The sequence below is a fragment of the Pseudophryne corroboree genome, chromosome 2 (assembly GCF_028390025.1).
Source record: "Pseudophryne corroboree isolate aPseCor3 chromosome 2, aPseCor3.hap2, whole genome shotgun sequence".
NCBI classification, from domain to species: domain Eukaryota; kingdom Metazoa; phylum Chordata; class Amphibia; order Anura; family Myobatrachidae; genus Pseudophryne; species Pseudophryne corroboree.
This window is the reverse complement of record NC_086445.1, coordinates 316,287,041-316,311,342: the sequence shown is the minus strand read 5'-3', so window position 1 is coordinate 316,311,342 and position 24,302 is coordinate 316,287,041. Positions and strand designations below refer to the sequence as shown.

The following is a 24,302-nucleotide window of genomic DNA, read 5'->3' as shown; positions in this document are numbered from 1 at the left end:
TGGTTTTACGGCCTTACCGAAAAAGGCCTCTCACATGCAAATATCTTGATATAAATGCTATACAAACCTTATACACACATTACAATAATCAGAAAACTATAACAAATGAAGGTACAAAAATAACATGTTCTCACAACCCTATTTATGAGGACTTAATCAACATAGACATACAATTTAGTTATAAATGGACAGAAGTACAAGTTGCAATATGTATGCAGAATGTATATTATTTTGAACGGGCATTGTACAGATCTTTACTAGCGTTTGCGAAAAGAGCAACCAACATAGCTTCCATATGACAAACAAGGTATTCTATTATCACACTCACAAAAAGTTAAAGGTGCTAATAGGGTATAATATAAATCACTAAGCATTTACAGCTGACTCTAATAAGAGATAGTCATTGATATGTAGCACATGAATAAGCAGCAAATGGTTTCCAAATGCAGTACACAGCAACTCTAAACACAGCACGTACAGAAATACAGTCATGCATGGATGGTTAGTTGACATGGAGAAGATTTAACATGCATGGCAGAGAAAGCTATGCAACCATATCTATAGCTATATAGTGCCTGTCCCTGTGTGAAGTATTCATTGTCACAAGCCATATCCATTGTTAATACTGCACTTCATGGAAACGGAGTATACTTCCAAAATTCAGAAAGACTGAATGAGGAGATTGGTCAACTGATTAAATATGCTGTGCCAAATTAATCAAATAATTATGAATTCTAGAAGTTAATACTTTCATTGTTACTTCAGTAAAAGCCTTCGTACATATGCGGCTGATTGTCGCATTCTCTGATCCCCAGACGCTGGGTTAGGGAATTGAGGATATGACCTTGATTCCCCAACTCTGACCCGAAAATGGTTGCGATCAGCAAATCAGGGACTTTTAACATGAAGAATCTGCCAGATTTCTAGAAGGATTGCCAATCTGCAATGGCAGAAAATCAGTAGTTTCGTCCAGATCAGGGAATCGGGCAAACTGCCGCCAGATGTATGCTGCCCTTTACTTTTCAAATAATTTTTGACTGTAATGCAAGATGGAATTTTGTATTACTTTGAAGATACTATCTGGAACTTTACATTTTGATAATAATAAAGGAAGAATATTTGAAATAGACCATAGTAGCTTTATTATGAGTTGTGCACCATTAGTACACAGTAGTTTCCTATTTCATTCTTCCTAAGATTGGTTTCAATAGTTTCCACTAAATAGTACACTACATTTTATTTTTGGAGGTGAGCTTCCCCATCTACACACACACACACACACACACACACACACACACACACACATACATACATACATACAGTGCATCTGGAAAGTATTCACAGTGCTTCATTTTTTCCACATTTTGTTATGTTACAGTCTTATCCCAAACTGGAGTAAATTAATTTTTTCCCCTCAAAATTCTACATATAATTCCCAATAATAACAACGTGCAAAAAAGTTTTTTTGAGATTTCTGCAAATTTATATAAAAAAAAATAAAACACATAGAAATCACATGTACATAAATATTCACAGTCTTTGCTCAATACTTTGCTTGTGCACCTTTGGCAGCAATTACAGCCTCAAGTCTTTTTGAATATGATGCCACAAGCTTGGTACACCTATCTTTGGCAATTTCTCCCATTCCTCTTTTTGCAGCACCTCTCAAGCTCTATCAGGTTGGATGGGAAGCGTCGGTGCACAGCCATTTTCAGATCTTTCCAGAGATGTTCAATCGGATTCAAGTCTGGGCCACTCAAGGACATTCACAGAGTTGTCCTGAAGCCACTCCTTAGATATCTTTGCTGTATACTTAGGGTCGTTGTCCTGCTAAAAGATGAACCATCGCCCCAGTCTGTGGTCAAGAGCGCTCTGGAGCAGGTTTTCATCCAGCATGTCTCTGTACATTGCAGCATTCATCTTTCCCTCTATTGGGACCTTCAAAGCAGCAGATTTTTTTCTGTACCCTTCCCCGGATTTGTGCCTCAAGACAATCCTGTCTCTGAGGTCTACAGACCATTCCTTTGACTTCATGCTTGGTTTGTGCTCAGACATGCACTGTCAAGTGTGGGACCTTATATAGACAGGTGTGTGCCTTTCAAAATCAAAATCATGTCCAATCAACTGAATTTACCACAGGTGGACTCCAATTAAGCTGTAGGATCATCTCAAGGATCAGTGGAAACAGAATGCACCTGAGCTCAATTTTGAGCTTCATGGCAAAGGCTGTGAATACTTACGTACATATGATTTTATTTTTTTATTTGAATAAATGTGCAAAAATCTCCCAAAAAGTTTTTCACGTTGTCATTATGGGGTAGTGTGTGTAGAATTTTAAAGGAGAAAAATAAATTAATTCCATTTTGGAATAAGGCTGTAACATAAAAAAAAAATCAGCTTCGCCCGGTGCCCTCACATAAGCAGCAGCATGAATGGAAGATAAGTGTGCAGCACTCACAGCTCACAAAGAAATGACTGACCCACTGAAGGATATCAACATTTGAATTTAGTACATTTTCTTCATATCAAATACCATATCCTGAAGAAAATTTACTAAATTGAAACGCTGATATCCATCAGTGGGTCAGTTATTCGTGTGTGAGCTGTGTGTGCCCCACACTTCTCATACATATATATATCTCCCTCTCGCTCTCTCTATATATATATATATATATATATATATATATATCTATATACATACACACGCGCACACACACACGTAAATGTTTTTCAGGATGGCTTCCCAGTAGTAATGTATAGATGCAGGTGTCCCCCAGCAAGGAACAGGCGGCACTACTCAGGACTTATGAAAAAAAATGCAGAAATATGCTCTTTATCTAAGCCAATGTTTCAAGGTACCCTGATGAAAAGGCCAATGGGCCTTGAAACTTCGACTTGCATAAAGAACATATTTCTGCAATTTTTATAGGAGTGCTGCCTGTTCCTTTTCTTGGGGACACCTGCATCTATCTATCTATCTAAATATCTATCTAAATATCTATCTAAATATCTATCTAAATATCTATCTAAATATCTATCTATATCCATATCAGGATGGTATACCGGTACATCATTTGCACTTTATAAAATAAGCTGTGGTTTTCATAATGATCTATTTTAAGGTATTTTTAGAAAAATAAAAACCCATAAATACTAGTAACAAGCAGAAGCCAAAACAAAATTTAATTGAAAGTCAGCAAAGCCTTTGGAAACATTTAAAATATTTGGAAGTAATACTGAATACCACAAACAAGAATTCATACAATATTTTGGAATACAGTATTACTTAGCTTCATTTGCTAAAAGTTACTGCAATCTAAATAAAACCAAAACTATATAAAAAATAGAATGTAAGAGCTCATAAAAACATGTATAAATATATATGCTTGATACAGTATGTGGCTGTCATAGGCTTTTTCTTCCAAAGAAAAGTGTAGGTTACACTGTAGGATACGGTTCAAAGCAAAAAAAAAAGTCAGAATACAAAAATCACCCATTACCACACAAGTAGACCCATGAGCTGTAAGAAAAACCAGATGATCCTAAGGAAAGAACAAATGGGTTATGTTTGCTTTCAGCAGATTGCAGTAGAGACTTAGAACCCAGCACCATGGTTAGTCCTAAAGGAACCCTTTGGAAGATTGGCAGTAGCAGAGCGTCTAGTACTTTGTTTACAAGGGTTACCTTGCTCAAAAAATTGTGACCTCCTTTTATAGTTTCTCATAGAAATAGGTTCATACTCTAATTGAAAAACACAAAAAAGGAAGAACAAAATAAAACTACAATTTTATGATCACAACAGGGAAAGAAATAAAAGATCACTTGCTTTTTGTTCTTGACTGTGAATACCTCATGTTTATTTCGTAGTTTGGGTATGCCAAATGGAGATCATGAAATACTTTCATTTGAACATGGGACAGGCTAGTCAGTGTGTCTCGAGAAACACTGCATAATATGCAAGAATACTAGGAAACAAAGTTGGTCTTCTCAAAATTACTATACAGAGCTCAGAGCAAGGAGCAGCAGCAGTCCTACACGAGTCAGCATGCAATATATTAGCAACAAGGTAACAATGAGGGTTTATAGCAGTGTGGAACATGCCTTTAAGCAGAGATGCTCAGTTAATTAAATCCAAATTAATTAAAACTCAGCATGAACAATCAGTTTTATTCTGTAAATGCTGTTACAGAATCTAAATAAAATAAACGCACACTAAAAGCCTGTGACATTCCACAGAATGAATTCCATGCCACTGCTACTTGATCTGCCTGATCTGCCTGATGGTCCTATGCAGAGTCTCATGTTTGTACTTCACGCTCATAGATATTTAAACACCACACACAAATACAGAATTTCTGTCTTTAAAAATAGGTGAGGGGCTGGCTTGGACAGATCTATTTTGCAGAGACATGCAGAAGTAGCGGAAACTGTGGCCTCTTGAATAGATTGCATGTTTTATTTAGGGTGGTTTGTTATTTTGTGACACTTTCTCAATTTGTAATATACAGAAACCTGAACTACATTCAGAATACAACCCTTCTGCTTTCCTGTAAAGAATGAATTATTGGTTATGTTATATCAGAGAAACTAGTGTTCTGTTAGAGTTTCTTAATTTGTTTTGATATGCTCTTAAATGTTAGCAATTGGTCTGTGCCAGTTCTCTATTCTTCCAGTTTCATTGATAAAGGTGTATCAGTAGAAGTGGGGTGGTGTAGGATGACCCAGTATTATCCTTAGCATTTGGTTTCTGAAATTCGTTATGTGGTATCTTTTTAATTACAATGACAGGACAAACCTTAACTCAAAGGTAATTAAAAGATAAAAAAAACATGTGTCTCTATGGCCATGTCCCATACTATATAGTTTTTATTCTGTTATTAAAAATAGTTTGTTATGTTTCCGTACTTTCACTTATACACCATTAATAGATTACCAAAAATGCAGACAGATAATGCACAGAAATCATTCTCTTAGCAACACTGACACAGTGACCACTAAAGCACTAGATAAAACTTTAGCTTCGAGACACATCAATGCTACGGATTACAAAAAAAAAATCCTACAAACTAGGTTAACACCAGAACGAGTTTAGTAAAACATTACAAAATATGATATCATCTAATTGGGTCCCCCAAGATGGAACATTATGAGCACAATTAATTTTTGACTCATGGTGCCACAAACATACAATAAAGGTATCTCTATTAGTTACAAATGTATCTATGTACCTGTATTATACAAATAAAATCCACAGGTCAGACTACGAAACTGCAAACTAGGTTAAGCACAAAATAAGCATTTTCTTTTTTTAAATGTGGCACGAACCCTGCACCAGTAATTAGTAATGCACAAAAAACTACCCACATTTGACATCAGAAATTTATAGTTGAATAAACAAGATTGTACAAAGGAACAGCTCTGTTCGACTAAAAGATTATGAGGTGGAATTCAATTAGCTGTGGTAATTTACTGCAGGTTAACTGAAGCAGCTAGGCTATTCAATTAGCCCCGAAGGCAGCACGCAGGCTGCAGAAAACAGGGATTTTTTTGGCCTTGAAATCCTTAATAAATAGCCTGTTTTTAGGTTCCACGAGCATGTTAACACAAAAATCATTTATCCAGGACTCTGTGTGTTAACCCCTGTTAACAGTCAATTTACCGAACGAGAAAAAGGAGCTCCAATTGAATAACCCTGAGTGTTAAAGCCAGAGCCTAACAACCTTTTTTACCCCGGATAAATTACCAGGGCTAATTGAACTACCCTCTATGTAGCTAATAGGATTTACAGGGATACTTGAATCCTAAAAATTGCCATAACTGGTGCCCTAGAGCTGTACATAGTACCACAGCAGATAATATTTCTAAAAAGTGGTGGTAATCTGCAGAATACAGGATGGGGTACATTTTTCAAACGCACGAATGATTAAGTGCTGAAGAAGGACGAACCAAGTATGTTAAAGACGATATTACCTTTTTGTTTGGAATCCACATCATCCTTTGTCCCATTAATTTGTTTTGAATCATACACCTAAGTAAAGAAAAAAATGGTTGCAAAATATACATTTTTAATATTTATATTATACACACAAAAAACGGTTTATAATCTCAGAAATCCACATTGAAAAGAGATAAGCACATTTTGTACTATTTCAGATGGCATTTACACAGGGAAATGTAATAAACCAGTGGTGCCCAAACTTTCCTAAATCACAGCGCCCTAGAGTACCAGCATATTTTTCATGGCACCCCTGGAATAAAAGTTATATTTTTTGATACATGTGGTGGTGTATAGAATTGTGCTTCTGATTGTGCACATGCTTTATGATTGGCAGCCACAAGCACTGATCTTGGCTATCACTTTGAACATAATTAATTTGATTTGGTCCTGGACCATCAACCCGAGGCACCCCTGCAAAAGCCTCATGGCAACCCAGGGTGCCTAGGCAGACAGTTTGAGAATCACTGTTGTAAACTATTATGTGAGCATCTATCAAAGGCGAAGAAACTGAAGTTCTTTCTATGTGTTAGGAACAATTTACTATTTGTTACCAAACTTGATACTGATCTTGGACCATTTGAAAAACTATAAACCCTACAAAAAACTAATTTATTGCTGAAGATTTGGCCCAAGTAATGCACAACTTTCATGATGGTTGTATTAATTCATAATTTCACACCCACCAGCAAAAACATACTTACTGAAACTTCTTACTTGTTCTACTGGACCAGTACGCAACTTTCAAAACTGCTGACCACCTTCTACTCTGCAACACTCTTCACTCCATTGGCATTGGTGATTGTTCCTACCTATCCAACTTCAGTGTCTCTAGCTCTGGCACATCTTCCCTGCCACTTTCACCACCAGGCCACAAGGCTCCACTGTCAGGTTGGATACAAGGTCCTGGCGCTTGGGATGCCGGCTGTCAAAATACCAGCGGCATCCCAGAGCTTAATATCCCGATAGCTTCTAAGAAGTAGGGTTAACCGCTGGGATCCTGACCGCATCCCCTATTGCCAGAACTCTGATTTCCTCACTGGACACTTTCTCTCTTGGTTTCCAGTTCTATCTCTATCCATCTCTGAGGATATTAGCCATTTCATTAGTGATCTTGGCTTTTCATAGGTCTGGCTTTTTTTCAATATCTGCCCATCATCTTTCTGCATTCATCGTATCAATAGTACAGTATTTTGTGACTAATACAGTGTGAATAAACCACAACTAAAAGGTAAGAAATACTGAAACATACAGACATAAAATATATGCAGGTAAAAGCAACTTACATTTCTAGATTCCATGGCATTGCTTCTCAGTGATGTGTTAGGAGATCTGGGAGCGCTATTGCCTCTAGAACTTGCATCAATCCACTTACTCTCAGGGGAACCTACAAGTTTGTTATCCATACTGGTCAGATTGAGTGTTTTATGGCTTTTGTACGGCAGGGAAGGTGGGTCTCTGCACCAGTCTGATTGGTAAGTAATGAATGCAGCGACACAAAGTATGAAAGTTAATGAAAATACAAACATGAGAACACAAAAAAAAAAGTGATGAAGCTAGCAGAAAAAGCAGTGTCACAGAGTGTTAGATTTCTGCAAAAAAGACCACCTTCCCAAACATGCAGTTATACATGCAATATGATGCCAAACAGTTTGTAGAAAATTAAATGCACTCTAATTTTCAAAAAAATTAGCAAATTTAACAAGGATTGTGATATCATGTCGACACTGCCATAATCTCAACATTGTGATTTTACATGTAAACCTAACCGCTGCCTAGCCCTAATCTAACCAAAACCCTAATTGTAGCCTAACACTAAAAACATGTGTCGAACATGTCAACTGCTTACCATGATAAGCATATCATCGCCATGCAGCTGATGAACTGAATATGGGTTTAACCGAGCACAGGCTTTTAAATATAAACCATTAAAAAAAAATAGGATAGACAGCAGTCAAAGAAGTTACAAACATTATATACTTTTACACATAGATGACATCTGCTCCAGGAGATCTACAGGAGTTGCAGAGGGTAAATGCGGTACCACGATTTGCTGAATCGTACAGCAGGGGGCAGGCTAGGGGGCTGGGAAACTTCCCTGAAAACCGTGAGTCTCCTGGACAGTCCGAGAGAGTAGGAAAATGGACTTATGTTATGTCTCCCTTCATAATAACCTAAAATATGTTTTACTTAATTTTCTTAGAGTGCCTTTAACTTACATATGAAGACTGCACAAACCATTTACAGATAACTCTACAGGGCTCGGACACACCAGCATAACAGCCTCAGTTTGCTTTAATGCAGACTGACATATGGCTAATGAGGGCTATTCAATGCAAACTGAAGCATGCAACATACTGTCTTCTGAATTTGGCAAACAATGACATCTGCTATTGGCTGTTTTTTGTAGTAACAATGATGATATGTTGTCTAATTATTTAAAGGGCCCCATACACTAGGACAATTTTACACGCTTTCATACAATTCCGATATATCCGTCTGATATATTGTATGAAATTGTGTACAATCGTATGTGTTTTAGATCGTATCCAATCTGATGCGCGTCCCCGTGGCTGTTGGATAGGATCCCCTAGGTCGCTCGTGCTGCACTAATGATATATCGGAATTTAATTAAAAAGTGTGTTTTTTGTGCATGTGATATATCGCATGCGATGTATCACAGGGAAGTTTGACTGGCATTCTCAAGACACTCCCGGTCCCCATAGCCCTCTATCCAGCCCATCAGATATATCTCATGGTACAATTGTATGTTGTACGATATATTGCATGCAATGCATAGTGGCTTCATCAATCGCATGCGATATAGCTTATGCAAAAATAGCACAAAAGTACCAAATCGTATGGAATCACTACCGGGAAGGTCAAGGGAAATTACATCCGACTTCAGCCTCAGACATATCGTTGTAGTGTATGGGGCCCTATACACTAGGACAATTTTACACGATTTCATACAATTCCGATATATCCGTCTGATATATTGTATGAAATTGTGTACAATCGTATGTGTTTTAGATAGTATCCAATCTGATGCGCGTCCCCGTGGCTGTCAAATAGGATCCCCTAGCTCGTTGGTGCTGCACTAATGATATATATCGGAATTGGATGGAATCGGATGAAATTTGACTGGCATTCTCACGACACTCCCAGCCCCCGTAGCCCTCTATCCAGCCCATCAGATATATCTTATGGTACAATTGTATGCCGTACGATATATTGCATGCGATGTATAGCGGCTTCATCAATCGCATGCGATATATCTTATGCAAAAATAGCACAAAAGTACCAAATCGCATGTAATCACTCCCGGGAAGTTCAAGGGAAATTACATCCGACTTCAGCCTCAGACATATCGTTGTAGTGTATGAAGCCCTTAATATGTAATTAGTTCCTCTGAGTTGGAACATGCATATTAGCCACTGGAATAAAGGTGGGTACACACTGGCCGATATATCGGCCGTTCTCTTGAACGGCCGATATATTGCGGATCCGTCGACCAGTGTGTACGGGCGATACGTCTGTGAACTGCGTCATTCACAGACGTATCACGTCGGCCCCGCAGCACAGCCAACGGCCAATGTATCTACAGATATATTGGTGCGTCTCTGTGTGTGTACGGATACACGCCCGCCCAGTTCATGACGTCAGTCCCCGACGGATCGGGCAGTGGGAATGCTCAACACACTGCCCGATCCGTCCATAGATATATCTGCCGATCAATTGATCGGCAGATATATCAACTAGTGTGTACCCACCTTAAGTCCAAGAGATCCTTGGCTCAAGGTACCACATACAGGAAGTAGAGGTAACTCTTTACAGTTATTGGTTACATAAGTATGCCTGTATTACACATATACCTGTATATGCAAAAGATGAAGCACTGATAAGAAACATAGTTGCTTCTACCTTTATAATGTGGTCAAAATTTCATAATATTTCAAGTGTGTCAGACTCCTTAGTCAAATGCAGCCATGTGTACATAAAGTATCCTTACATTTTACATAAAATATGTTAATACCCTAAAAAGAGCATCAAATGCTAACTGTGCCATATCTTGTATATAGCTGGAAAACAATGACAGCAGTTCAAATAAAAAAAAAAAAAACAACACATTTAGAATAAAAATAACTTTTACTGATCTTTCACAATGTCAATACATTTGCTTAGATCTTTATGCTTATGAAGAGTTAGTACTTCAAAGGTTAAAAAAGCAATAAAATATAATTTTTGGTACGTATACTTCGTCATTTTCACAAAACCGGACATATATAATTTGTCCAAACAATGTCTATATTCCTGCAAATGTATTTATTGGTGCTTGGTTATTTAAACCTTGGTTAGTGACACATGGGATGATATGCTGCACATGGTCTTCAAAGCTACTAAAATTAGTTTAAAAAAAAAAATGCACTGCACTTATTTGTTTACTGACACTGTATGGTCTGGTCATTTCTGACATGCAAATATTCGGCTCACCGAAGGTACTCATTAGGTCTGGTAGTATATGTACCAAGTGTTAGTTGTTTTAGAACATCTTGCAATAAAGAAAGCCAACCCCAGCATATAATACACAAACAGTGGCGTAGCAGTGTGGAAAATGCTCCCAGTAAGCAAATTCTGCCAGCTTTCAAGTTTTTTTTTTCCACTTTGAAAAACATACAGACCCATTGAAAGACAAGTCAATATGTCATGGTTATGCACCAAATTTGTGAAAAGCTGCCAACCACTGAATAACCACCTACATTAACAACTCTAAAACTGGCAAAACTATACAGTTAGTACTGGCAGAAGCTGGTACAACAGCAGTGATGATATTGTCAGTGAAACTCACCATTCTGGCCATATCGTCTGACATCTATTGCAAGGTTTCCAGTTTCCAGAGCACTGTCCATTGCTTCTCTCCACTGATCAAAGTCCATTGAGGAAACTTTCATGCCATTGACAGATAGAATTTCATCATCTACTTGCAGCTGAGACAATTCAGCAGGACTACCTGCAAACCCAGCACACATATCCAGTTAAATTTGACTAAATAAATGATCTAGTCATTTTAAGAATAGTTAAAATAAATAAATAAATAAATAAAACAAAGACCCAAACTAAAACATCCACCAGATCTGAAAGGCTCTGCAAGCTTGTTGTGGTTTCCACATTGCTATGTAAAACACACAGGCATGAAATAAGATAATACTGTATAGGCAATCTTAATTAGTGATTTGTACTAGTACTGGTAATATAAAAGTGCTGAACTATATAAAGGATGATAACAATACTACTACTACTACTACTAATAATAATAATAATAATATGCACAGGCTGAGAGTACAAAGAAAAATATTTTAATATACTATAAAGTGTACATGATACTATTTCGCAGACACATACGTGGTAATAAAACGGTCACAGTTCCACAAAACGCGATAAAGAAACTGGATACTTTATTTAGCACTAATAATGGTTACTGTACCTGTATCAACAGATGTTACGATAACCCCTTTAGTGTTCCAGTTGGTCTTAAACCCAAAGTCATGGCTGCTTCCAGGCTTCTGGTTAATGCTGATTCTCATGTCACTATGCTGGTCCTGGAAACAAAGATTTAGAAAAAATGTACGCTTGAGTATCTGGTGTCTCTGACCTCTGCAGAGAGGAAAGTCTACCCAGCAGTGAAGGCAGGCTGTTCACAATATACTCTTTAATTATTTGTCAGATAATTCCTTCTCTACAACACACCTCCAGCAGACTGAGGACAAGTAGAGACAGGGCATAACAAATGTACTGTGACTGGAAAAGAAAACTAAGTACTGTTCTAGCAGGTCCACTTCAGTTTGTGGAATCATAATCCAGTTTTATTTACACCATGAAGGCACCATGTAAAATCCAAGTGACACAAGAAGGTAAGTGAGGAAGCTGTGTTACAATAGCTAGACTAGACAAATGGCCTTTCCATGCAAAAAGTTGGAAAAAAAACACAAGAATTATTGTCAATTTCCCATGAAAAACTCAATTGCAATTAGAACTACTGTACTTGCTGCAACTTATTATATGAAATATGTGCATGGCATAATTCTTCATGTAGCACTAAAACATCAAATATGCACTACATCGGGCTGTTCCTCATTTGTTCTGTCACAAAGATGTTTGAAGCAGTCAGGTCTCTATTAATACCTCCATTAAAATGACAGGTATACTTACAAACAGATAAAGATACAAAGATAAACAAATCAGGCAACTCAAAAAGAGATTCTCCTTCATTGGCTGCACATGGGTCAGTCTACACCAGGAGTAACAGACATGGACCTCAAGCTGCTATGAAACCACACATTCCAGCATACCCTACCACAGTTTTAGCATGCACCTATATCAAAACAGTGAAGTGCATGCTGGGGTGTGTAGTCCCACAGCAGCTGGAGGGCCACATATGAAATACTCCTAGTCTATACTATTTCCCTTTAAGAAAATACCATAAAACAGACACATAATGGGATGTGATAAATATAAGCACCCTATAGGTTATGAACAATCAGAAGGCAGGAAAAAGATCTGAGAATAATGTGCCATATAAAGTTTCTCAAGCACAAAAAACTAAATCACACAAAGCCAAATGGTCTTTGCCACTAGATGGTAGTAGAGAACCCTTCAATGCCATTTATACTGTACATACAGTAGGGTGTTTGACAAATGACTAAACATACATTAGTACTTTAACGTCTGTGTGTAAATGAAGTTACAGCCCACAATTTAAGAAAAAGATACCTGAATAAGTCTCTAAACAACACATCACCATATAAACAGTCATTAGGCACTATACACACATCTGTAACACGTAGGTTAATGAATAAACCAATACAACAGGTTTAAAGTACTTATAATCCAATGACTATAACAGAGACAAATGGATCTCCAATAGGGTTTAAGAGTTCCTTTAAACCTGGTCATACACAGGCAGATCATACCATATGCCACAACGCAGTTACATAAGCGACCAACAAGCTCCAATGTTCAGCCCTTAGGGCAAAATACTGAATCACATCCTAAAAAGAGGAGTTACACAAATGCATAATAGAAAGAACTGACTTCTTGGGAATGGATGGTAAATGCAAAGTGTCAGGCAGCCTGTACAGAGAATGATTATTTTAGACTGATGTTCAAGGACAGTATATCAAATTTAGGTGAAGTGATAGGAAGAGGGACAATACAATTATCTATCATGAAGGCTTAAGCAATTACCAGGGAGCTTGAAGAAGTGACAATAACAGATTGTGAAACTGTACTCTTCTCTGGTTGAAGATCAAAAGCTTTAGGGGGAACACTTCTTTTAATGTCTTTCCAGTCATCTTCTGAATTGTCATCTTCACTCTGGAAAATGCTGCTGGGCTTATTCTCCTCCGTCTTGAAGTGGGATGTACCATTGTACCTACGGGTATCATCCAACTAAATAAGAACAAAAACAAAATCAAGACTTCCATAAACTACAACCATAGTGCTTGAGACATGTTCCTTTGTATCCCATGATGTAGTTGTGTTTAAGAGTACTATAGCATCTACCATACTTAAATACTCTACTATATACCACCTAGTTGTTACATCTCTTTTTAGACCAAACATCCTCCAATCTTTGTTTTATATTGGATGAACAGAGTTGTATGGATACATTATTCACTGTCTTTCAAATTAATTTGGTTTGGCTCTTGGGATCCTTACAGAATGTTTTCATAGATTGTGGTGTCATTATTCACTAAAATGGCCTCAAATAGTGCATACCTTAACACATGGACCACATTATTTTTTATGTGAAAACAAGGGATGACTGGTGCCAGTGGGTATGTTTTTACCTGTAGTGGTCGTCTAAACTGCTGCCAGGAAGATGCAATCCTGCTTCAGACGATGGATAGTATTTTACATATTCATTTTTCCACTTTGGGCGCATAAAATGTTGAACAGTGTGGTGTGCACAGTATTTACAGTATCAAATTACTTTAACAAAAGGACCTTGCTACAGTAAGCAATGTCCATATATGGCCATTTTCCCTTTATGCTTATTGGATGCTGTCCATTTACTGGAAAGTGACTGCACCAGTCAATAAGTGACTATTGTGAAGTACTGTGCTTAAAATATCCTTATTACACCTTCACTAACCACTTAAAAATAGAGGTTAATAATCTCAGTCAATAAACAGTAATGACGCAGATTAGCCTTTTAAAAAGGTGTGACTCTCCATCCAGTAGTAGTCAAAATTATAGACATGCCTAGGGGCGGCCCTTGGATACTTGCATTGGTATTGTCAGCCTAAAAAGTAACTGCTAATTATTTCCACTGTACAGTACCATATGCCAGAGGTTCCCAAACTGTGTGCCGTGGCTCCCTGGGGTGCCTCGGGACACTTGCAGGGGTGCCCTGGGTTGGTGGTCCAGGACCAATTCAAATTATTCATGGTCAATATAATAGGCAAAACCAGTGCTGGTGGCTGCCAGTCATAAAATTTGGCCAAACAGAAGCAAATCTTGTCCCTCACCACATAACTGACCCTAAGGATGACATATAAACGCGATCTACTTAATGTAATATTTCTTTCTAAATTTCTCAATAAGAAATTTTTGACCTAGGGGTGCCGTGAAAAAAATTCTGATATTCTAGGGCGCCGTGATTCAAAAAAGTTTGGAAACCACTGCCATATGCCATCTTGAATGGAATGTAAATGGGTAGGACATGCACATACTGCTGCTGTAAGTTGTACTACTTCGTAAATATGTATACATAAGTAAAATGTCATAGTTAGTGGCTTTTTTGTACTTATTAAATTGGCTATCATCACATGAGGGCTTATAACTAATCAATAAAAATAATTAAATTAGCCAGCGTTACTGTTGTGCCTAGGGGCACCCTCAACAATAAATCCGCCGCTAGTTTTGGGCCCTACAGCAGCTGTGCCCCCCTTGCAACTATAGTAGTCAGGCTTCCTTAATACAGAGCATTACATATATAATACCGAACAGTTTCAATGTAGCTGTTTCCATTTCACCAGATAGCCCAACATAAAAAAAAGTTAAAAATGGATTTTAGAATGAGCCTTTATGAAAAATTTAAGACAAAAAAAAAGCTTATGTAAGAAAATGCTCTTACTGTGTACGATTTGTTAAATGGGGTGATTCCTCTTGATTGGGTACCAAATGGTCTTGGAGTAATCACCGATGACAGTCGGGAAGCATCTGTTTTCTGGTATCCCCTTGGCAGTGAAGAAGAAATCCGAGTAGGTTTGCTCTCAGTAGTTACGGAATAGGATGAATATGGTGGGTTATGCACATTATTAGAGTCAGGGGGCAGAGAGTTTTCTTGCCTTGTATAACTTTTTATGGAATAGGTTGTGCTGCTCTTATTTGTGTAAGGCGTATCCGCATCAACAGTGAAGCTTTTTTCAACCCGAGCCTTAGCTGGTAGATTTATCCCTGCATTGTCAACCTTCTGAGAGCTTTGCACAGTAATGGTGGTATCATTCTGAAAACGGTGCTGGGGCTCTTTTTCTCCACCAGAATCAGGATCATCTTCAAGTTGTATTAAATCACCATCATTTTCCTTCTTGTGTGCATTTTTTGTAGCATACAAGGTAACATCTGTTGTTCTTGTGTATGGGACATCTATTGTGTAACTCTTTTCTAGTGATGGCTTGGATGAGATATTTGACTCACCGAAGACATCATCACTTGATGAATACATTCTCCTCAGTTCCGATCTTGGCTGCTCATTGTTCTCATTCTCTCTATCCTCTCTTAAAACAAAAGGAAAGATTACAAACTCTTGTTCCTGTTCTATACTTATTGTACAATGGGTTACAAGAGATTACAATCTCATGCTGTAAAGCATACATTAGTGGGTGAATACTTATGGGACTAGGAGAAAAGGAGGAAACAGCATTAGACATTCTTAGAGCCACAGCTTTACTAAACACATAATACATTTAAGCAAAGAAAATAGCAATGCATTCTATTAGTTTATAATGCAATTGGCGACCTTTGTGATATGGTCTCCAAGCCTTACCAAAGGTCGCACTTTCATTTTGCTATTTTTAAATTGACTTGATTCTTTGCCAGAGGTCTCTGCTGCCTTGGTGAAAACACTTTGTACAGAGCAGCCTTGGACAATGTACACAGAGAGGTTTATTTGAGACTTGCACATTGCCCTAAATTATCATTGCATTGTTTACCTCGCTTATCTCAACTATTGGCAGTATTAAATTAGCTGTAGTAATTTACCGCAGTGAATTGATTCGCAGGGGATATTCAATCAGGCCCGATAACCAATACTTATCGGGGATTATGGTTCAGGTGCCTTAGGCACGCGAATCCTATTCCCCGATAAGCAGACCTCAGAGCAGGTGATAACACATGGGTCTGAATACTTACTCCGAACCCCCGTGTATTATCTCACAAAAACGGGACATCTTTCTTCCCCCAAAAAAATATTAATTGAATATTCATTGGTCAAAAATGTGCCCTTTTTCGAGAGAAAAAGTATTGGGGCTAATTGAATACTGGCCAATGACTGGTATATATATTGAATGCAGTCAGATTTTCATACCTCTCCTGACGCATTTCTTGGAAAGTCTTATAAGTCCTTTCGGGCATTTCACCCGCTATCTTTTCAAGTTCCTCCCTTTCCTCTTTTTTCTTCTGTAGATCGGATGTAAAGCTTTTCCTTCGATTTTTCCATTTTGCCAAATCCTTTTTAAATAAGTGAAAAGTGGAGAGATGGTTAAATATCTTCCGCCGTTATAGTCTGTAAAATTGGATTGGTCAGTTTGGCTTTTTACACATCAACTTAACGTTTTGGTTTGTTTTTGTTTTTTTTAAATCAGGTTATACAGTACATGTCTTCTAAAAAGGAGATTTATGGTAGACTTACCATTGTTAAATCTCTTTCTGCGAGGTACACTGGATTCCACAGGGAACATCATCAGGGTGTAGAGTTGGATCTTGATCAGAGGCAATAACAGGCTAAAGCTTTGATGGTTCCCAGGAAGCACTGCACCGCTTCCTCTATAGCCCCGTTTCCAGGCACTGGAGCTCAGTTCTGTTAACCAGTCCAATGCATTAGCAGGTAAGAGAGATGGTAGATGTTAGTCACATAGAACCACAGTATCACGACAGGAGAAGGGACTAGCGGCTAATGCCATACAAACCCAAAGAAGCGAAGTGCGTTAGGGTGTGTGCCCTGTGGAATCCAGTGTACCTCGTAGAAAGAGATTTACCAATGGTAAGTCTACCATAAATCTCCTTTTCTGCAGCAGGATACACTGGTATTTCACAGGGAATAACATCGGGATGTCCTAAAGCAGTTCCTCATGGGAGTGGACGCACTGTAGCGGGCACAAGAACCCGGCGTCCAAAGGATGCATCCTGGGAGAAGGAAGTATCAAAGGCATAGAACCTAATGAACGTGTTCACTGAGGACCATGTAGCCACCATGCATATTGTTCTGTGGACGCGTCACGGTGGGCCGCCCAATAAAGTCCAACAGAGTAGAATGAGCCTTGATAGTAGCAGGAGCTGGGTGCCCAGCCTGCGCATAAAGCTTGGGCAATCACCATTCTAATCCATCTGGCCAAGGTTTGCTTAGTCGCAGGCCAGCCACGTTTGTGAAAATTAAAAAGTACAAAAAGGGTCATCTGACCACCTGATAGAGGCAGTCCTTCCCCATAAATACGGAGAGCCCGTACCACATCCAAAGAGCGCTCTTCGGAGGACAAACCAGAAGAGATGAGGGCCGGAACCACAATCTCCTGGTTAAGGTAAAAAGATGATACCACCTTAGACAAATAACCTGGGCAAATTCGAAGAACTGCCCGGTCACGGAGAAAAATCAGAAAGGGTGGACAACAGGACAGAGCAATTAAGTCCGACACCCTTAAGCGTAAGGTATTTAAAGGTCTACAGACTCAAGAGGTTCAAATGGAGTGGCATTCAGAACAGGCAGATCCCATGGAGCCACAGGAGGGACAGAGAGGCTGAATCCGTAAAACACCCTGAGTGAAAGTGTGACCGTCAGGAAGAGACGCAATTTTTCTCTGAAAACACACCGACAAGGCAGATATATGGACCTTGATGGTGGCCAGACGAAGGCCCAAGTCTAGGCCTTGTTGTAGAAAAGCCAAAAGCCTGGAAGTTCTGAAAGTATATGCATCATAATTCTTAGTAGCACACCAGGTGTAGTAAGAATTCCAGACCCTGTAATAAACCCAAGCCGAAGCTGGTTTACTGGCTTTCAACATAGTTTGAATGACCGCCTAAGAAAATCCTTTTGCTCTCAGGAGTGATGTTTCAAGAGCCACGCTGTCATAGACAGTCTGGTCAGGTCCGGGTAGACACAAGAACCCTGAAGGAGGTCTGGGTGCCAAGGAAGTAGAAGAGTACGCTCTATCGAGAGACCCTGCAGGTCTGAGAACCAATGCCGTCTGGGCCACGCTGGAGCGACTAGAAGTAGTATTCCTCCTCCTTGCTTGAACTTCCATATTACCCTGGACAGGAGTGACACTGGAGGGAACACGTATGGCAGCCAAAAGTTCCATGGAATTGCCAGTGCATCCATGAACCTGCTTGAGGATCCCTTGTTCTTGTTCTGAAGACCGGCACCTTGTGGTTGTGTTGAGACGCCATCAGGTCTACATCTGGTAGGCCCCACTTGTCCACTAGGAGTATAAAGACTTCTGGATGAAGACTCCACTCTCCGACGTGCACGTCCTGACGACTGAAGAAGTCCGCTTCCCAGTTGATGACTCCCGGAATGAACACTGCCGATATTGCTGGCAGATGGCATTCCGCCCATAGAAGGATTTGTGACACTGCCATCATTGCCATGCGGCTTCAAGTGCCGCCTTGATAATTTATGTATGCCACCATGGTGGCGTTGTCCGATTGTACTTGAACAGCCCTGTTCTGTATCAGAGGTAGGGCAAGTGCCTACGCATTGAACACTGCCCAAAAATTCCAGAATGTTATAGGGAGGAGACCTTCCTCTTTGGTCCATCGACCCTGGAGTGAGTGTTGCTCCAACACCGCGCCCCAACCCCGCAGACTGGCATCCGTTGTCAGTAGGACCCAGTTAGAGATCCAGAAGGGACGACCCCTGCTTAACTGTCGGTCCTGTTGCCACCAGCTCAGTGACCGACGTACCTCCGGATTTAAGGAAATCATTTGAGACCTGATCCAATAGGGCAATCCATCCCATCTGACAAGGATTAACCTCTGCAGAGGGCGGGAATGAAATTGAGCGTACTCTAACATGTCGAAAGTCGACACCATGAGGCCTAGTACTTTCATTGCCGAGTGTATCCACACTCTCGGACGATAGAGAGGAAGTATCTGATCTTGTCCTGAAGTTTCAGGACTTTCTCCGGAGACAGAAAGAGTCTTTTGCTGTGTGTTCAGCAGCGCCCCCAGGTGCACCATGGTCCGAGCAGGGACGAGCGAGAACTTCTTCCAATTGATGAGCCACCCGTGGGCTAGTAGGAATTGAACCAACATTTCAAGCTGGCTGAGGAGGACATTTTGGGAGTTCGCCAGAATCAGCAAGTAGTCCAGATACGGCAGGATCCTGATTCCCTGATGACGGAGGAAAGCAGTCATCATGGCCATGACCTTTGTGAAAACCCAAGGTGCTGTGGCCAATCCAAATGACAGAGCCTGGAATTAAAATGGAAGGTTGCCAGTAGCAAACCACAGATATTGCTGATGCGAAATGGCAATAGGTATGTGCAGGTAAGCATCCTGAATATCCAGGTATACCATATAGTCCTCGGGTTCCATGGCCAGCACAATAGAGCGCAGGGTTTCCATATGGCATTTGTACACTCTCACAAATTTGTTCAATGATGTGAGGTTGAGGATAGGCCGTAAAGTCCCATTTGGTTTCGGAACTAGAAACAGGGTTGAATAGTAGCCCCTGCCTCTCTGGGACAGAGGTACCGGCACTACCACTCCTGTTTCCAGGAGGGATTGTACAACCAGGTGTAGAGCTTGCACTTTCAACAGATCCAAGGGGATAACCGTTGAACAGAACTGGCGAGGGGGACGTCTCTTGAAAGAGATTGCGTACCCGTTAGAGACAACTTCCCGCACCCAGGCGTCTGAAGTGGTCTTTAACCAGGCCTGGGCGAACTGCAGAAGTTGGCCTCCCACCCTGGGGTCCCCCAGGGGGAGTCCCGCCCCGTCATGCAGCAGGCTTGTCTTGTTTGGAAGCAGGTTGACGGATGGCCCAGGATTGTTTAGATTTGGGCTTAGTGGTTTTGGAAGTACAAGCCTGTCTCAGGTACGCCTGACCTTTTGCTTTACCTGGAGGTTGAAAGGAATAAAAGGTTGTACTCTTAGAATTCAGAGCAGAAGGATTATTACTTGGGAGAAACGCAGTCTTGGCTGTTGCCAAGTCAGTCACAATCTTGTTCAGACCCTAACCAAATAGTATGTCTCCCTTAAAAGGGATAGACATAGAAGTAGGATAGACGTAGTTGAAGCCTTGGCCGCCATGACCCCTGCATCAGGGGCCACCTCCTAAATATAGTGAGATGCTGTGGTAATATACGACAGATATTGTCTGGCGGTGTCAGATAATTCCTGAGGCAGTTCCTCCTCAATTGCCTGAACCCATGCTTCAATTCCTTTTGCCGCCCCAGAAACAGCTATAGTGGGTCTATGTACAGCATCTGTAAGAGTGTAAATAGACTTCAGGCATCCCTCCACATGGTTATCTATCGGTTCCTTCAGTGAGGTGACCGTGGTAACAGGCAGAGTAGATGACACCACAAGACGGGCGACATGAAAGTCCATCGGCGGTGGAGTTTCCCACTTGTTACTCAACTCTGCAGGGATAGGATAACGAGCTAGCATCTTTTTAGACAGGGAAAACTTCTTTCCTGGAGATGACCAGGATTCCCGACGTATATCATTTAAAAGGTCAGAATGTGGTAAAACTACTTTAGCTACCTTCTGACGTTTGAACTTATCAGGTTTCTTAGACGTAGCAGGGGGCTCAATGTCATCATCAATTTGGAGAATCAGCTTGATAGCCTCCACAAGGTCAGGAACATCAACCTGGGTTGTAGATTCCTCATCAGAAGCAACTGTATCAGTGTCTGACAGATCAGTATATTCCCCATCCTCATCTGAAGAATTATTCAAAATATTAGTGGATTGTGAGGAAGAAATGACCCGCTTAGATGACCCTTTGGCCCCAGAGGGGCATGGGGTGGACAAATGTCTAACCAAAAACTGATTTAAATGCTGTAACTGGGCAGACAGAGTATCCGCCCATGGCGGATTAAATACTGGGACAATATGTGGCTTTAATGGCACAGGAGGTCCCACAGGGGGCATAAAATGTGTTACAAGCGTAGTCAGAATATTTGAAAATGCTGCCCAAGGTGGGTCCTGATTGGCTACAGGTGCCGCAGGCGTACTGGGAGATGTATGACACCCAGTGCCTGAACCAGCCGCTAACACTTCCCCCACTGGTGAATCCGTGGCGACAGCACTGCATGATGCAGGAGCGTCCGCGGATGTCCCGCCCTGTGTATCAGAGATTATGTGGGATGTAGCCTTAGGGCGTAACAGTACAATATAGCCAGACAAACACAATACCAGCAAATAATCCCCTGTGTTATGTGCCAGTAAACACAGAGCACAAACAGAGGATTTAAGCAGTGTGGGGTGACTGAAAAACACAGTGAGAAATTCAAAACAGTATACCCTGTGTAGCACTATATATTATATGAGACAGTGACGCACCTAGCCCCCAGGGTGCAGAATAGTGATAGCAAAACGTGCGATACACAAGAGTGGAATCCACACAGCAGCTACAGGCACACTCCGTCACAGGTACAATGCAGGAACTATTACATATAAACAATAAAACTGCACTGGACTAGTAAATTACATGTATGTATGTATACAGTACAGTGTTTCTCCACATTACAGTGGAGAAAGATAGCACTCTCCAGACTTGTTATAGTATACGTAATAAAGTCATTTATTCAAAATACTTGGTTCCATGTAATCTTCATGTCACAAACAAGGTATATACATAAAGGGCTCACCAACGTTTCGGTCCTGTATTCGGACCTTTCTCAAGGTATTTGCCAGTCAATCAATGCACAGTCAAAAAACAGCAGCATCAGTGTCAGCATCAACGCAGGAACCAGGATCTGCATATTGCCTCCCAGGCCCCCTATATATATACCCAGGAGTTAACTAGTGAATGAGTCACATGCCCGTCTGGCCGCGGCGTCACTTCCAGTAATACCGGAAGTACCGTAATACCGGCCGTAATGTAAGTGTACAACCCAAGGAGCAATAGGTGGGGATAAAACAAGTTAATCCCTTTAGGCAAACTATTCTGTTGCCTCTATTGCATTCAGCAGTCAGCCGTTAGTTACCCTGGCTGAACCGCCGGTCTCCATGGTGACGCGCGATGCCGCCGCGTCACTTCCGGTCTAGACAGGAAGTCATGCGTTCCACCGAGTGGAACTTGCGTTTCACCGAGTGGAACTTGCGTTTCAAGCCGCAATTGATGCAGAGGAGGATGATGTGTTCCATAATGTGGAACTAACACACATACTACATATAGGAGGCGGGTTAATTACATTATTACTGGGCAATATGTAGACATTAGTAGACAATCATGAATTGGTACAATATTAAGATGCAATTAAATGGGTATACTGGGGACCTGGAGAGTCACACATATTACATCATAAAGACTAGTTTATACAGACATATAAGTGTGCGCTACGCGCGTCACACCCGTGCAGAAAATACTAGTGAGGTATCAGATTATGGTGTTAGGTTACCATATAAATTTTATGTTAGTATAATTAGAGGGATACTATCCCTAAGAAAAATTAACAATTGTTCACACAGACTCATGGCGGAGGGCATTCATAGCTGGCTGTAGTTCACCTCAGGAAGTCTCCAGCGAGACTAGGTTGAGTCTAGATAGGAAGAGTCTTACGGCTGCAGTCCTTAATCGCTGCTCACTTATCCCAGGAATATTGAGAGGGGGTTATTTTCATTCATCCCTCTAGGGGAGATAGTGTCTAGTCTGTGAATCCAGAAGCTTTCTCTTCATTTCAAAGTCATGGTGCGGTCTCCGCCGCGGACGGGTGGTGGTACCCAGTCAATAAGTTTGCATCTGAGATTGGATACCTGGTGTTGATGTGTCAAAAAGTGCCTCGGTACGGGTTGTTCTGCCTTCTTGGATTCAATAGTCTGATGGATGGTAGTCCTATGGTTTGCCATCCTATCCCGGAACCTTCTTGATGTCATCCCGACATAATATAGCCCGCAAGGGCATATAAGGATGTAAATGACATGGTCCATCAGACAGTGTAATTTGTACTTAATCTTTATTGGACGTCCAGAATGTGGGTGTGGGAAGGTGGGTCCGGTGAGCATGCTTCGACACGTGGTGCAACCTGTGCATTTATAACATCCTGGTTTCTGCTCTTGCAGCCATGTTGTCCTGCTTGGAGCGGTTGGGTTCGCGGTTGGTCTCAATAAGAGTTGTTTGAGGTTCGGTGATTTCCGGTATGCCATCATCGGAGGTCGTAAATTCTTTGCCTTTAATGATGCATCCGATGTGATGATAGGCCACCTCCTGCGGAGGGCTTTATTAATATTGCCTGACTGGCTGTCGAAAGTTGTGGTGAAGACCATCCTGTCGGTGTTGGAGGTGGGGCTTGCGGGCACGGTGTTGGTACTAGTTTCAGTGATGTTTGATGTTGTAAATTTTACACGGGCTTTATGCAGACATCGCTGTATGCAGCAGTCCGTGTATCCACATTCTCGGAATCTTCGCGACATGTCGTCCAACTGTTGCACCATGTTCAGTGGGTTGGAGTTATTCCGCATGACTCTCAAAAATTGGGAAATAGGTAAGTTCTCTTTGAGTGCTGGAGGATGCTGACTAGTGGATAGAAGGAGGGTGTTCCTGTCAGTGGGTTTCCTGAAGAGTGTCGTGCTGATCACATGGTTCGATATGGAGACCGTGATATCAAGGAAGTGGATTTGGTGGTCATCAATCTGGTGTGTGAATCTCACCGGATTTTCCAGTTCATTTAGTGCCTGAACCATCCGGTGGAACATCTCTGTCGTCCCAGTCCACAGGATAAATATGTCGTCGATGAAGCGTTTATACATCAAAATGTGAGCCCCATAAGTAGGTAGGATATGCTTCTTCTCGTAGGCCGCCATAAATATATTAGCGTATGCCGGCGCCAAATTCGAACCCATGGCGGTCCCGGATTGT

The 24,302-nt window shown here is 40.8% G+C and overlaps 1 protein-coding gene across 10 annotated transcripts in view; it reads right to left on the bottom strand.

Moving 5' to 3' along the window:
- LMO7 (LIM domain 7) overlaps positions 1 to 24,302 on the bottom strand; it is a 311,711-nt gene that overhangs the window by 37,231 nt on the left and 250,178 nt on the right. For 7 of the 10 annotated variants that reach the window (XM_063952955.1, XM_063952957.1, XM_063952951.1 and 4 more), the window contains 8 exons: positions 16,587 to 16,729; positions 15,135 to 15,777; positions 13,241 to 13,444; positions 11,481 to 11,595; positions 10,845 to 11,006; positions 7,282 to 7,463; positions 5,971 to 6,028; positions 3,685 to 3,741 (listed from right to left, as the gene is read on the bottom strand). In XM_063952955.1, coding sequence (XP_063809025.1) covers positions 3,685 to 3,741; positions 5,971 to 6,028; positions 7,282 to 7,463; positions 10,845 to 11,006; positions 11,481 to 11,595; positions 13,241 to 13,444; positions 15,135 to 15,777; positions 16,587 to 16,729 — 1,564 coding nt within the window. Of the gene's footprint in view, positions 1 to 3,500; positions 3,543 to 3,684; positions 3,742 to 5,970; positions 6,029 to 7,281; positions 7,464 to 10,844; positions 11,007 to 11,480; positions 11,596 to 13,240; positions 13,445 to 15,134; positions 15,778 to 16,586; positions 16,730 to 24,302 lie in introns of all 10 variants that reach the window. The other 3 variants (XM_063952954.1, XM_063952958.1, XM_063952956.1) reach the window with 3 other exon arrangements.